Raw genomic sequence first — 15703 nt, forward strand, 5'->3', positions numbered from 1 at the left:
TGATTTCCTCTTATTTCAGTGGTTGCCTTAGTTGTGAACAGCTCTCTGCATTATTTGCGCAGCGGGAGGAACAGATCATGCTGTCACAGAAAGGCTGCAGTGTTCAGGATGGTGCTGTAGGCAGCTGAGTGAAGCACCTGTTTGACAGCCTGAAGGAAGACACAGAGAGGTGATGACAGGGTGACAACGTGTGGGTCAAGGTTGCATCTTGTAGGACATTTATGAGAAGCTTCTCTGGCATTGTGTATGTGTGCATATGTGTGTGCAGATTGGTCAATTTGGGTAATTTCTTTTTTATCCTCACACTATGAGAATGACATCTTGATGTGACACTTCCTCCCCTGACTGGAGACTGTAGGATGAGAGCGAATACGTTGTTTGCTGTGATTTTACTCAGGGATTTTGAAAAAGAGAACCCTGGGTGTGGATGACAAAAAATGATTGACATTTGATTTTTACACATCATTCAGTCTCCAGGATTTGTGAGATATTTTTTTCCACCCTAAGAAAGTCTGCTCAAGGCTTTAAATGTTTGGGCGCAGCATTTTTACCTTAGGGAACTTTTTGCTACAGGACATTCAGTAGAGATGCTTCTATTGCAATTTCTGCAATTCTTGACTTGCTGTACTGCTACGTGTTTTTGCACATTCCAGTTTCATTCCATTGATAATAAATACAAAATTGTGTTATTCATATACAATTTTATTCTCACAAGAAGTAATTTTAGAACATTTTCCACAAACACTTAACACATGCGCAAAAATTATAGGTTACAAAACAGGTAAAATGTGTGTCGAACAGCCTGGTTGATTATTGCTGGTTGGTTGATCAGAGTCATTCAGAGAAAATCATTTTTGCTTCAAATCTGTTTTCTCTTCTTTTTGTTTTGTTGCAGACAAAGCTTTCAGCTTTCAGCGAAAAGAGCTTATTGAATTGATTTTAGATTAAAAAAAAAGTCAGTAAAGCCATATGCAAACAGCCATATCACTGCAGACCATTGTTTGACAGCAGGATGCTATTTAAATGTTATTTTATTATTTTACCTTTTTTTAAAATTATTTTTATATTATATTAGCTTCCCCCAAGTATGTTGGAAAATAAAAGCAAATCAAGCGGATGTTTCAAATAGTGACATTTTATTGCCTAATTTACATATTTGAATGCACAAATTTCCTGTTTAATTCTGAACTTTATTTTTTAAAAAGCACAATGTTTGAAAAAAGGTATGTATTCACAATTCTAGCAAATTGTTTAAAAGATAAATGTAAAAAAGACAATTATTGTTTATTGAAATTGTGTTACTTTAAACGCAGATAGCATTATAAAATAAATGACACTAAATGTGAAACTAGAACTACAACTTCTTACAATGTAGAAAAGATTAGGCTGTAAGTACGAGTGTAAGAATGTTGACAAAGTCACGATGACTGAAACACAGCTCCATTGTTCTAAGAAGCTTCTCTCACGTTATTATTTAGTTTTTTCAACTGATAACTGATTATACAGACAACCGTGACTTGACAGGGTTTTTTCAAACAGCGGCCACCTTTGTGCTCAGTGTTTATAATTGTTTAGATAGCTTAAATTACTACCAACCCAGAGCTGCAGATAATGGAAAGGACAGACAAGTCGGGACAGTATTACATCTGCAGTGCTCTGAAAAATAGTGTTCCATTTACGTAACAAATTATACCTTTTCATTTGATGTCCTGAAGTTAAGCGGTACTTTTTGTGTACTCTTGGACATCTGAAGTGTCTAAAGCCTTCCTCAGCCTCAAACTTCTAACAGATCATTTAATTTTCTGTAAAAATGTAAGCCTTTATTTGGGGAACAAGGAGTTAAAACAACAAAGTTTCACTGAATAATATCATTACTCACATTCTGGCCTGTTGTAAATTATTCTCGTAGGGATTGCGTGCGTTTACGGCATTAATGCAAACCTTGATTTCAGATTTCTGGCAGACTGAGGAACACACAGCCTGTCAGCAATCACCAGGGCCGAGTGTTTATTATTTAGAGACCATGTGGAGCGGGCTGCTGTGACTCTGGTGCTCGGGTCCTGCTGAGGATCAGAGCTCCAGGACTCAGCTGTAGCTCAGAGGTTTCCTTGCGTCCAACTTAACATACTGTACATATTGCTGATCAGCTGATCAATGACATACATCCTGTCATATGTAATCGTAAAGTACATAACAATTCTTCACATTACAGACCACATGTGTAGATGTACTGTAACCCAGTGTTTAAAAAACCATTGCTACTGCTGCTAGTACAACTAGTACCACTATTACTCCTTCTTCTTCTTTTGACTGTTCCCTTCAGGCTTCGCCACAGTGGATCATCAGCTTCCATCTCACTCTATTCCCTGCCTCCTTTACAGTTAGTACAGCTACTACTGCTAAAAATAATTATTACATTTACATTTAAGCATTTAGTGGACCCTTTTATCCAAGGTGACTTACAATCAATCAAGCTCCATAGAGGAAAGAAAGAGGACACTATTTAGTAAAGTGGGACTTCTTAACCAGAATGGAGGTAAGTGCAGAAGGAGAAGTGAAGTACAGGAAAGTGCTAGGGATTGGAGATGCTCTCTGAATAGCTGGGTTTTTCAAGAGCTTTTTGAAAATAGGCAGGGATGCCCCTGTTCTGGTGGTGCACAGTACGTCATTCCACTAGCGTGGAATTATTAGCAATAGTATTTAACATTTTAATAGAGATGTCCATACTAAATTTAAATATCTCTGTTTTTCCAGTTTTCAAATCAATGTATGTGATTGATACAGAGCCCTGTAATGAAAATGAATAACTTATTAACCCTTTTTAGTGCATTATTTTTCAGTCAATCCTTCAGCATTCCTCTCAAATCAATACACTGATGATACAGTTGCGAGTGTTTCTACAGCAGGGACTTAATCTCATTGACCCCAAAATGCACACACAGTTAGTGGCAGAGCGGGAAACAATCTTACGTCTGATGACATCATCTTTAATCCATGACTGAGATGAGCAGACATCCATAGTCTGACAACGTGTTTTTACAGCAGCCGAACAGAACTCCAACAACAGCACTGTTGTCCCGAATAATTTTAGAGACATGACTCTAAGGGTGGTGTCGAGCTTTTATTTTTCAGTCATTGACCACAGTCTGTACCACATATCACACCTGTGGATTTACAAGTTTTAATTAAAAAAAAAAAGTCACTGCATACTTAGTGTGTCAGAGCTGGAGACAAAAGAAATGAAAAGAGAAAAGACTAGACATTCTTCAGTCATGACTGTGTGTGAGTGTGTGTGTGTGTGTGTGTGTGTGCGCCATGTGCATGATTCCCCAAATTAATGCCAATTTCTCCATGCTTTCATGTCTCTCCTTCGCAACCCAGTGCTGTGCGTCTGGACTTGTTTTAGACCCCTTCAAACACTTTTATCCCGGCCATTTTCCTTAAAGCATCACCTTGAAACGGTGCCAGATATAAAGCGGTAACAGCATGTAGAGCCAGTGCTTTTGGATGAGTATTAAAGAGTCCTGGAGAAGAAAGGAGGGATAAATAATAACATCACTGAAAGGAGAAGCATAATAAAGGCATAGTTTTTTTAGGGAATTGGGAGCTTTCATCTTTCTGTAACAATAATGTTCTCAATGAGGCGACAGGCCTGTGTTCAGTCCAGGATGCTACAAGTGGTGGACATGAAAGGCTGCAGTCAGAGTGCACGGTGTGGCCTCTCACTGGATTATAGTTTCTGGCCTTTCCTGCTCTCCTTTCTTCTGCTTCCCTTTGCTCTCCCCTCCCCTTCACACTCCTGCCTCACGATAAAGGTAATGTGGCTCAGTGTGTCGTGCAGTGACAGTAAACTAAATGTCTGTTGATGCCCCCTCCCCTTGTGTCCATGCTGTCCCCTGTCTGAGGCCCCCAGGGTTTTGGAAATGGAGCATATTTTCCCGCTCTGATGTCATAAGGCAGCCCGCTTGCAGCTGTTGCATGCTTTACAACTCTGTGTTCACTGGCACTTCCCAACAGTCGCTCTCACTCTGCCTACACCAAAACACTCATATTTCACCTTTCAGAAATAGACTTGTCTTCTGTTTTCTCTGTTGCTACCTGGACTCATGCTCATCTTTTACCCACTGTCATATATGACTCCACTTTTCGATAGAAAAAAGACAAATGTGCTCTTTCCATGAAAAAGTAGCAACAATTCCCATTTAATGTTGATGAACTGAACAATTGCAATTTTACACCGTATACTGTATTGATAACATAATAATAAATCACAAATTTGAAAAATTGTAATAAAATGGACATTCTCTATATTCAAACTACACTTTCCCGCTTGAAATATTCTTATATGTTTATTCTGAATCTTATAAAAATGGTTTGTTTAGAGATTTCTCACTAAGTCTGCCTCCCCCAACTTCCTTTCACACTGTCTCACCCAGTGTTTTTGGTTCAAGGTATAAATATGGAATTGGCAAAAAGAAAATACAGGCAGAGGGGAGCACCACTACAGATGACGTCTTTACTCTACGCTCACAGTATTTTGACCCATTCAAATGATTTACATATTTCATATTAACTGCATATTCTCCTGAAATAACTCTATTACAGTGCACAAACAGAAAAGGAAATAATTACTATATCTTAATAATTGACATATTATTTGCCTTGGAATTGTGCTAAATTCTGTTTAGATTTTTTTTTGTTGGACTCTTTAGATTATAATTTGTTTTAGTTCCAATACTGAGTTATTATTTGTTTCTCATAATCCAGTCACACATTTGTTTTCCATCCTACCCACTTCCCTTTATCTTTTTATACCCATCTCCCTGCCACCTCCCCTCCCCCATGTCCTTTTCCTCTGCGCCTCAGCATTTACAGGCTTAGGAGGGGGGACGTACCACATGAGCCACTCCCATCTGACAGCCTCCCCTTCCCAGTGCGTGTAAATGGTACAATCCTACTTTGCATGAGTTTCCTCTGAGTGGGTCGTGTGGGAAGGCCAGCACTGAAAGAATTATTAGTCTCTTTTGAACCATTTGGATGTGTGTAGACAGAGAAAGCTAGTGTGCTGTTGTCCTTGAGCGTTATCACGTATTTGCTGAAGCTATAATGTATTGCGCTTACCCTGTCCCTGGAATGGGAAGTAACTCCTTAATGTATTACTACAACGGGAAATCGGTGAGTAGTCTCTTTGGGAATGGGTTTTGGACAGAAAGGAGAGCTGGTTTAAGTGTGTGTTTGTGTGTCCATCTGACTTGATGATTTTTTTTTAATTAAAGATGTAAACACTGTGCTCATCTTTAATGTTATACCCATGTCTCCGCTCATGGCTTTTCCATGACATCAACTTAAAAGTACAGTTCAAGTGTCTTGGCTCTTGTGAACACATTATTGGCTGTTTATTATTTTATTTTGTTCTCTGGCTTAACATCTAAATTTTCTTCTTACAACACAGTTGTACTTTTCTCTCACTCAAAGTCGAGCGGTGCTGCAGGAAAAGTTTTTTGCAGCCTTGAATTTATTTTTACTGGCTGCTTGCATCAGCTCCAAGACAGAGTTGAAATAATAACAAGTGGGAGTCTGGGAATGATTGCTGCCTGTTGAGGTTAGACTTTCCTGTTTGCAGCTTGAGCTCCAAGCACCAGTGTTGCTGTTATTCCATCTGTTTTTAATCATTTTGGCATTCTTGACGCCACAGGGAGCTAATGTGATTTCTGAACTTCTCTGTAATGACGGCTTTGATTTTGTTTGTTAGTCAGAACGCTCTAGCACAAGTGCTTTCCTATATACATGTGTGAGTGTGTTTTGGATGTATTGTTAAAAAAATAAGTAGACCAAAATATTGAGCAAACTTTTAAAAGACTATTGCCGTTGAGTCAGAAATCCACCTGTCATTACCCCTGTTGTTTTTACTGTGATTTCACGAGCACCTGTGTCTGACTTTTCTTTTCTTAATTTATAACTTTTGTAAAAGGTCACGCTAGTCAAACTTCCTTTTTTTTACCGCATTTTTTCTTTGTACCCAGTGCACAAAATATGTCTTTGATCTTTGTCATATTAAGTATTAACAGGCTTTTGTTACGGTTAATAATGGGTGTAAAATTAAGAGCATGTGGACACAAGAGGCAAACTTTATGATCAAAAGCACTTTAAATGACCAGCATCAATGAAAGAAATGTGCCGCTCACCCTCTGCGTCGACTTGATCCATGTTAATTTGCTGTAATGCAGAGTTGCATAGCAAGCTTACCATCTGGAGCACTAAGAGAATTCACCGTGGGCCATTGACTTGTGAGCTGGTGGCAAAGAACCAATACAGATGGAATAACTTGCTAACCCTTCATCCGTTGCCTGTGATTGAAATAAAAAAAAGCCCTGCAGCAATTCTAATAACAATACTTCCTTTTTTTCCCCTCCTCAGTAGTTTTCTTGCCCAAATAAGTGCAGTTCAATGTATATGTCAATTTAAACTCAAGGTGAGGTCCTGTACAGTCCTCTGTTTTGCAGAAACTGTATTATGTGTTTTTTTCCGTTGTTTGATATTAATCAGGTTTTTTGCTCAGAAAGTTTCCCTCCACAGCCAGTAGGCATTAATACAGAAATTAAAAAGATGCATAGCTTTCATTGAAACCCAAACAAGAATACGTGGGTTGGAGCGTTACACACATATCCACACAGTTTAGTTGCGCCTTGGAAACAGAATGTTGTAAGCAGTAATTTCGAAAATAAAAACCTTTTTGTCAAAAAGAAATTTATGAGTTTAAAGTTTTGCGATGTTAAGTTTTTTATGGTGTCTGTTGGAGGTGAACGTCTACATATAACAGTGGAGCTCTGCATTAAAGTACAATAATGGCCATAGATCTTTGATTGGCAGCTGTGTCACACATTATGTATTTGTCCTACGGTGCAGTCCCTACACCCAGTTTGTTTTTTATTTTTTCTAAACATACATTTTTACCTGCTTTCTAATAGTAAATGTATTGTTTTAGATAAAAATGGTGTTTTTGTTTCAGTGCAACAGTTTTCTGTTTTGTACAGGTTTTCTGCTGTTGCTGATTTCTAGCCTGATAGTCATGACCTGTGTGGCACATGCAGTCTTGTACATGTAACGTATTTAACACATATAAATAAAAACAAAATCCTGCTTGCTGTTCCTCCACTTTTTGAATGCCCACCAATTATACTTAAAAATTAGAAACATAATAAAAGCAGCTATTATTAATGTAAACGCTCCCATTTAATGACCTCAACAGTATTGCGCTACGGACTAGGTTGTATTGTGTTATGTAGTACAACTGCTCAGCTTAATGAGCTTAATTTGTGAGACATGCTATAAATAACAAGGTTTTAAAATCCATTTTAATATATTCATACAATTAGATTTATATTTATATAATTGCATTTTTTAGTTATTGGATGTTATGTCTGACAATAAAACTACGCCTAACCATAAAAACTTGAATAAAATGCCCGAGACTTAAAGTATGCTTCAAATCTATGTAAATGTTTGAGCTATTATCTCTGAACCTTTCTAGTTATTATTGTGTTGACTGGATATTTGTGTTTGTAGCATTTGAAATTTGGATTTGCAGACTCAAAATGCACTAATTAAAGTGGAAACTTTGAGATTTTGTGAAGATGTGCAGGATGTTTCCAAGTCGATACGCAGTTGAAAGTCTAATTTGTGAAGAGAATTTAATATTTGTATTGACCTGGTAGTTTATATCTTATTTAAAAGTTTAAATTACAGTTGTCTGTTTTTGTTTATTTATTGCACGCTGGGATTTCTGTGTTAACTATTCTCACTTTTTTTTTTTTTGGTCAGTTACTAACACATGCATGTTAATTGTGTTTAGTAAAAAGCAGATATTACTGATTGATATCTTGCAACATGAACTGTAATTGTCACTTAAATAGTCTTATCGGAGTATAATGCGTGTGAGATCAGGTACAGGACAGGATTTATTACTTAAAAATAAATAAATGAATGAACTCACCAGCGCTCAGGCAGTTACTATGGGTTTGTGCTGGTTTGCTGGTCAGTGTGAGTGACGGCTTTTAATTAATGGCCCTGTAAAATGAAACCCAGACGGGCCCTTTCCTCTACAGGCTAGCGGAATGAGGCACTCAGTGTTTGAGATGGTTTATTAATGTCTCAACTGGTTAGCCCTGGGTGAAAAGACAATTAGCATCAGCCACCACCATATGCTGCTGTCTACAAACGGCGTGGAAAGACAAAAGCCTGGGCTCTGGTGTGAGGCTAACCTGTGATCTCCATGAAACTACTGGCAACCCTGGTCACATGTGTACACCAGGAGACCCATGAGAGCTCCACCCCTTCCAGAGCACCTTAATTAAACAACCAGACAAGAGTGCGCTGGCGTCCTGGTCATTGAGCAAAGCCAGGAGCTCTGAGTCGGCCATAACCTGCCCTTATCTACAGATCTAATGAGCGAGTGATTCATCTGAATGTACAGAATGTACTTGTGATGTGACGCCTTCCCATGAGCACTGTGGCGTGAAACGAGCTATCTGTAGGCATTAGAAAAAAGTCAGAGTGATGTGTGCCAAGAGTGTGAAGTGAGGCCACTGAAAGAGACGGCAGCTTGGACTGGAAACATGCAGGTGGAATCTGGCCGGCCGCTCTGGCTCTGATTATTGTTACACAGCCCCTGGGTCACCCACTCTTGTCTGTAGGAGGGAGAATTTGTTTAAACCTTCTCTCCCCTCTTCTCTCTTTGGCACTCTGTCTCCCTCTCGTTCACCAACTCTCCCTCCATCTGGACTGGATGAAGTCAGTGACCACATCACTGGTTTCTTGGCCTGCAGTGTCTTTGATCTCCCACCTAGCTTGGCACACACGCACAGCTGTACAACAGCGTGCTCATTATGCCTCTCCTCTCACTCTCCCGCGAGCTTCCAGTTTCAAATACAAAGTAAGCAAAGCAGGCTGATTTTGTAACACTTACTTGATTTTTGCCTCACTTCGAGTGCAGTCATTTGCCAGGCTTACCGTCTATGAGGGTGTCATTACACCCACAGTAGCGGCAGAGGTGATCTGAAATGCAAATTCCCCTGATAATCCACTTCCTCCTTTATGAACAACACTGACAGCTTATTGCTAATGTGTTTGTGTCTTTTTACATTCATCCATCTCTACTTTATGCTTTTAAAAACAGTTGTCATATTGTAGAGGAGTTTTAAAACCTGTACGTTTTCCCCGACAGGTTTACGCACCATCTCCCAACTCAGAGGACTTCAACAGGGATTCACCCTCGTACTCTCCTAAACCTTCCAGCAGTATGTTTGCAAGCACTTTCTTTGGTAAGTACACAAGCCACTGTAGACCACAGTCTTCACCAAACAGCTGAATTGTTTTGATTGAAGGGTTGTGTGTTTTCATTTTGCTGTGATTGGTTCTTAGATTTATAGGCCTACGTCTAGACAGACATTTGGCTCATTTTCTTATAGTAGTGTTTGCTTTGCTAACATTTGTTGCAATCAATTCAGTATCGATTGAGTTTATAGAATGTGAATCAGCGTCTCTAGACAGAGTAGTTGACCGTTCTCCGTTGGTCACAGCTTTATGTTATCTCAGCTGTATCCTGGACAGTCACCCTCCGCCCTTTCAAGTTTTTTAAGTGCAAAGTGTGGCGGTTAGCTGCCGTCTGACTTGAGTAATACTGTTTATAGTAACGTTGATCTAATTCGATAATCCCTGTTGTTATTAGATGGTACCCACAGTTCGTCTGACCCTTGGAACTCCTCCAATGGGATCAGTCAGCCAGGATATGGAGGAATGCTCACAGGATCGTCATCTCACATGCCACAGTCAGGAAACTACAGCAGCCTGCACTCACATGACCGTTTGGTAAGCACTACCTGCTCAGGTGACAGCTGAGCCCAGACAGACAGAGATGAGAAATGATTGGAAATGACCTCACTTCTCTGACATAAGTGTGTACCTTTTTCTTCAGTCCTGCACAACCACATCCAGTTTGGCTCAGTGTGAATGGATGTGTGTGTCCTAAACCTTTGTCTGGTTATTATTAGAGCACCTCTGACTCTCTTTGTGTCACTGTTTGATCTGCTTTGGTTGAATTCATCTCACGGGGAGTCTGCAGATGCTGCCTCCCCTACAGTGGACTAACTGTGCAGGATTTCCTTTCTCTTCTCTGTTTCCTAAAAGGAGGAGGACTCCTACAGCTGCCACGTGACTCTTTGGATTTTAGTTTTATTGTTATTATTTTATATTAAATAATGTAAAATTTATAAATCAAAAACTTTACCCCAGTAACATTCTAATCAGGTGCAGGTTCACAGTAGCAAGGTCAAAGTGTGTACTACGTAGCGTCTGTTTTTTTCTTCCTTTTCTCCTGTTTTTATCAGTCATCATCGGCACTCTTCCTTCTCCTGTTCAAAGGGGAAGCCTGTGCGTACACATGGTGCATAACATGAAGGTAGAGAGAGCGGGAAAAAAACATCTCAGTCAGGAGCCGGCTTCAATCATTCTGTTCAAAGAGCCAGCTCTTGGAGCCACTCGCAGCCATCCATTACTATCATCCAGTGAGCAGTGTCTTTTTTAAAAAATGAATCCAAATCATTGCAGGCATTAATTAATAACAATACATTTATTTGCCCAACCCATATAATAATAATAACATATAATTTCATGTAACAGAGTAAAAACAAAGGAATCTAAAATTATAAATAAGAAAAGTTGGGGCTTTACCAACTGAAATATTTGGTTACGTTTCTGATGGACATTCATTCTGCTGCCACTGTTTTTGAGGTTTAGGGTTAGAGGCATGTTGCTGCCTTGAATTTCTCCTTCAGATTAAGTTAACGTTTTCCACAATGGAGCTGTAGAATTCAACTTTAAAGAAATGTTGTTTATACCTCCAAACTATCTGGACAAAATCATACCATTGCTCCAGCTGGCTGCTTCCCCACTGCTCTCTTTTCCACTCCGGTGAGTGTGTATGAACCCTGTCTCTCACAGAGAGCTGCCTCAGTGGACAGGACCCAGACTCACATACTCTCACAAAGAGCTGGTTGACTCTGATGAAAAGGACAGAAGCAGTACACAAAGATTACATTTTGTTGACTTATGTAGATATCAGTTTATCGAGCGCTTGTAAATGCACATAAATTTGCAGTGAAATCTGAGCATCTTTGTATTATTGTATTTGTCTTCCAGAACTACCCTGCACATTCAGTGTCTCCAGACATCAACGCCAGTCTTCCTCCCATGTCAAGCTTCCACCGAAGCAACGCCAGCACTTCACCGTTTGTCACCGCAGCACACACCCCATCTGTCAACACGGCGGAGGGTGTCATGGGTATGCCCTTGTGTTAGCGACTTACCTTACCTCTTACAGTGAGAATCAATATCAGAATTTATTTTTCGTTTTTATAACAAAGTTTCTCTTTTTCGTAGTTGCCGCGGGTCGTTTTTTTTTCTCTTTTTCGTAGTTGCCGCGGGTCGGGGGAACGTCACTGGAAGCTCACAGACTGGAGACGCACTAGGCAAGGCTTTAGCCTCGGTGAGTAGGAATCAGACTAGAAAAAAAGTGAAAAATGTACTGGTGTTTTAGGGAGGAACATAAACTGAAAATAAAAAGAATTACTAAATTAAATACACTGCAACATTGCTTCATAAATTAGTGTTTGTCTCAAAAAACACCAGGTTTATTCTGTGTATATTTTACAAAAGTCTAACTAGGCTTTAAGTTAACTAATAGTTAACTTGAAGTTAACTAACTCTAATAGTTAGAAATCACAATACTTTTGTTTGAGATCAGTTCTTTAAAAAAATATTTTTTTAAGACAAGAAAAGAGACAAAGACAAGATCTACTGCTCAATTTTACACATAAATTCATATTTCATGTATTAGAAGCTAACGCACTCTTCACACTTCAGTTCTACAGAGTTCTACAACCTTGTTTTCTTGTAAAATTTTAACTACTTTTCACACTTTAACTTTAAAGGTGTCATTCTTTACAAACTGATGTATTGTTTGTCCTTTCTTATTGTTGCCAATTGACACACACATCCGATTATTCCAAAATAATTATTATTATTTGGATTTTCTCATCTTTTTAGACAGGTGCAAATCTGTAAAAATTGAAATAATACACAGAAGGTGGATGTGTCATTTCTTATTCATGACTTCACAACTTTAAACTTAAAGATATTTATAATAAGACAAAATAATTCTGACATAAAGTCATTTGTTTATCACTATTCTGTGACCAAAAATAATAATTGAAGATAATAGTAGAATGTAAGCTGTATGTTGCAGGCAATTCATTTCTCTTGGTGTGGATCCGGAATATGAGTTTAGAGATGGTAATAACAAATTAAGTCTTTTATGTCCGCAGACTCCGTTCTATTAGCATGACAAAGCTGGAGTGAAACAGCCACGGTTGGTCTGGCGTGGGGGAGGGAGTTTGGAGCGTGGAGGCACAGGGGAGTTTATAACTGCTGCGGCTCAACTCTCGGCCTGCACATTGTGCAGCTTTTGTTCTCCGCCCTTTTTTAAATTGGCCGTGCTTATTGGCCCCATGCCGACCTGGGGGAGCGTAACTGATGAGGAGGAGGGGCTTCATTTATTCCAGCAAAATGAGCCATGTTTCACTCTGAATGCAGCCTCAGTGGCCTGTGAGTGGAAAGAATAGAGGGTCATATATTGTCGGGTCAGGAGTCACAGTTTTAAGAGCTTGTTTTTGACTAAGTGTAGAATACATAGCTCAGTGTTAGCCATAACTATTAATCCCACTTAGGCTTTTAGATGATTTGCATGTCATTGAGTGAATAAGAGAAGCAAAAAGAGTTACCGAGAACACAAAACAACGTAAATATTCTTTGGCTCACATGGGAGAGAGCCACGCCCTCCTCCATCTCCTCCATAGTAAGTTTTGATCCTAGATACCAAGAATGACAAAGGAGATCATTTATAATGTGTGCACACAGTCACCCCCCGCAAGTTGAAGGTTTCTTTCAAGTTCAAGTTTGATTTTATAGGCTGTTGTTTCTATACTGCTTCATCCAGGATCTAATGATAACACATGGAGAGTTCAGTGGGACCTGTTCCATTTTGGCCCAGTCTCCTCTTATTGAAGAAAGGGGGAAAATCAGGGATGTGTTTACGCTTTAATCCAGCTATTTTTCAAACAAATGAAATCCCAGTGGTGAAGTTGTGAAGACATAATCTCACTCCTCCGTGAGTGACATGTTCAACAGAATATTTGTGACCTCAGTGTAACTGAGCAGAGGACACGATAAAACAATAGAGATAATGTGATTGTTGTCGCAGTAAAAGTACATCTGACCGTTTTTCTGGCGTCACACAGGAAATAAAGGCTGGACGTCTTCTGTTGACTTGACAAGGCTTTCAGGTTGGGCGTCGTCTCTTGGTGAAACCACAGTGGAATAATAATCAGAGTGATTTAGGTCTTTAAAGAAGCAACGTCAGAAAGCACAATAACAGTCGTCTCGTAGGTCAGAGAGGACTCGTTATTTTTTGTGGCTAAAACCTAATGATTGTTATACGATTTATGTTGTTGTTGAACTGGGTGATTCTTTTTAATTAGTCCTTAAATGTCTTCATTTATAGAATCCAAACAAGATATTCACTTAACTGGGATGGAAAAAGACAGAAGCATAAGAAATGGACATTTGAGGGAGTTTAAGAGTCAACAAGTGATCACTATATAATTATTTACTACTATTGAGAGAGATCATTTTTAAAAACTGAATTTACATTATTTTCCAAAGAAAATGATACCTCTATATATTTAACATGTACCTGTTTGGGGAGAATAGAAAATAAAAAGTTAGCGTATGAGTTATGGATTAGCATGGTCAGGTGAAGTTAGAGAAGCAACAGCTTAGATAAACAATCTTTAAACAAACCTTACTGACTTTTTTATTTCTTCCGCAGATTTACTCACCAGACCACACGAGCAGTAGTTTTCCTTCCAACCCCTCGACACCAGTAGGTTCTCCTTCTCCTCTGACGGCCACAGCAGGAGCTGCCTCAGCTGGTACAGTGGTCACTGCTGCTGGAACACCGTCTGCAAGACCAGGTAGACCAATAACACCAACAGAAAACACCAGAAAAAAAAAGGATTTATGGCTTTAACTAAACTCAAGTTAGTAATGACAGCCTCATAAATGGCCGTTCTGTATGCTCTGTTAATTAATTAATAAAAAAATTCATTCATTCATTGCTATTGGTTTTAATTACCCTATTAGCTAAAGAGCACATCTTAGTGTTACTTGTTCACATGGGTCAGTGTTGGTCCTGGAAATGTCATTTGTTTATACTAAGGTATGTTATGCTGAAAAAACAAATTTAGTGTTATCTTTGACACTAAATGTGTTAATTTGAACATTTATTTGATTTTGCATGTTTGATAAACTGTGACAGTTTTTGCTTTAATTTAATTTACCGTATTGAAGTTGGTTCAAATTAGCTGATGACATTGGTCAGTGCTGTTGTTGTCTGTAGTTCACGTTTGTATTTGTTTATTTTGAATGTTTCTCGTCACCTCTACATTTATTTAACAAAGTGGGTTTTACAAGTGGGTCGCTTTGGAAAGAATGTATCCAAAATAAAGGGTGTTGTTCTTGGTGTGGTGGATGTTTGAGGAAAGCTCTCACTGGAATATTCCCTACACATTATAAAAAGATTTGTTTTTGGTTGAGTTGACAGAGATGGAGAAGTAATGGAGAGTGAATGAGGTGAGGCAGTGAGGGACAGCCCAGTGTGTTGTTTTTGTGGGCAGTTGTGTCGCGGCAATGGAGTGGCAGCAGCTGTCTCTACATGTGCCCCCCTCATCCTCAGCTGTTGCCCTGCCCCATGGACAGCTGTTCCCTCCAACACACACACACACACACACACACACACACACACACACACACTGCCAGTGGGTGAAGAAGGCTGGCTGTGACTCAGCCGATGAGAAGGGCTATAAGAGCCGCAGATAGGGAAATCCCCATCTGACCCATTTACTGTACGGCACACCTTGCAACATTACAACGGCAATTAATATTTTGCTCAAAACCCCCACAAATACACTCCATGATAATTTATTTATTAAAAGGTTATTTCACATTAATGTAAATAGAATAAATCAAACTGACAACCTCCAAACAAATAAAGCCGGTCTTTGTAGGATATAAATCTTATGTCACTGAATGTTTCTGGGTTTAGAGAAGGAGAAAATACACTTGAAAGTTGGCACAAATTTTGGCTGGATGTTGATGTTGGAAAGAAAATCCATTCATCATTTGGATTACACCAATATACAGCACATTACTCAAGACTGGTTTGTTCAATTAGCCCTCTCTGGTGCACGTGGGGAACAAAGCCCAGGGCAATTTTTCATTGCTGCCAGCCAGTCCAGACTCATGTGGAGAATCTGTCTCATCCTCTGGTGAGGAAGCTGAAACAGAAAAGCCACTCTTTTTTTTTTTTTTTTCATTTGCTCCGCTAAAGTCACTTGAAACAGCCTGTTAATTACACATCTGTCGTTTTTCTTTGCGTCCTTGTTTGTAAAGAAACATGAAACCTGTAGCATCAGAGACCATTGGTTTCATGACACATTTTAACTGGAATGAAAAGATGGAAATAATGATTTTACAGCAAATTGGACAAATGGGAGGTACGATTATGTTTTTTTCCCTTTCTCCTGCTCTT

The 15703-nt window shown here is 39.2% G+C and overlaps 1 protein-coding gene across 4 annotated transcripts in view; it reads left to right on the forward strand.

Annotated features, from left to right (window-relative positions):
* tcf12 (transcription factor 12) overlaps positions 1–15703 on the forward strand; it is a 52732-nt gene that overhangs the window by 26146 nt on the left and 10883 nt on the right. For 3 of the 4 annotated variants that reach the window (XM_017030669.2, XM_008336958.3, XM_025053511.1), the window contains 5 exons: positions 9224–9320; positions 9728–9867; positions 11197–11338; positions 11472–11542; positions 13943–14087. In XM_017030669.2, coding sequence (XP_016886158.1) covers positions 9224–9320; positions 9728–9867; positions 11197–11338; positions 11472–11542; positions 13943–14087 — 595 coding nt within the window. Of the gene's footprint in view, positions 1–28; positions 5176–9223; positions 9321–9727; positions 9868–11196; positions 11339–11471; positions 11543–13942; positions 14088–15703 lie in introns of those variants that run through there. The other variant, XM_008336959.3, reaches the window with a different exon arrangement.

Source organism: Cynoglossus semilaevis, unplaced genomic scaffold, assembly GCF_000523025.1.
Source record: "Cynoglossus semilaevis isolate Cse_v1.0 unplaced genomic scaffold, Cse_v1.0 scaffold1033, whole genome shotgun sequence".
Lineage (NCBI taxonomy): Eukaryota > Metazoa > Chordata > Actinopteri > Pleuronectiformes > Cynoglossidae > Cynoglossus > Cynoglossus semilaevis.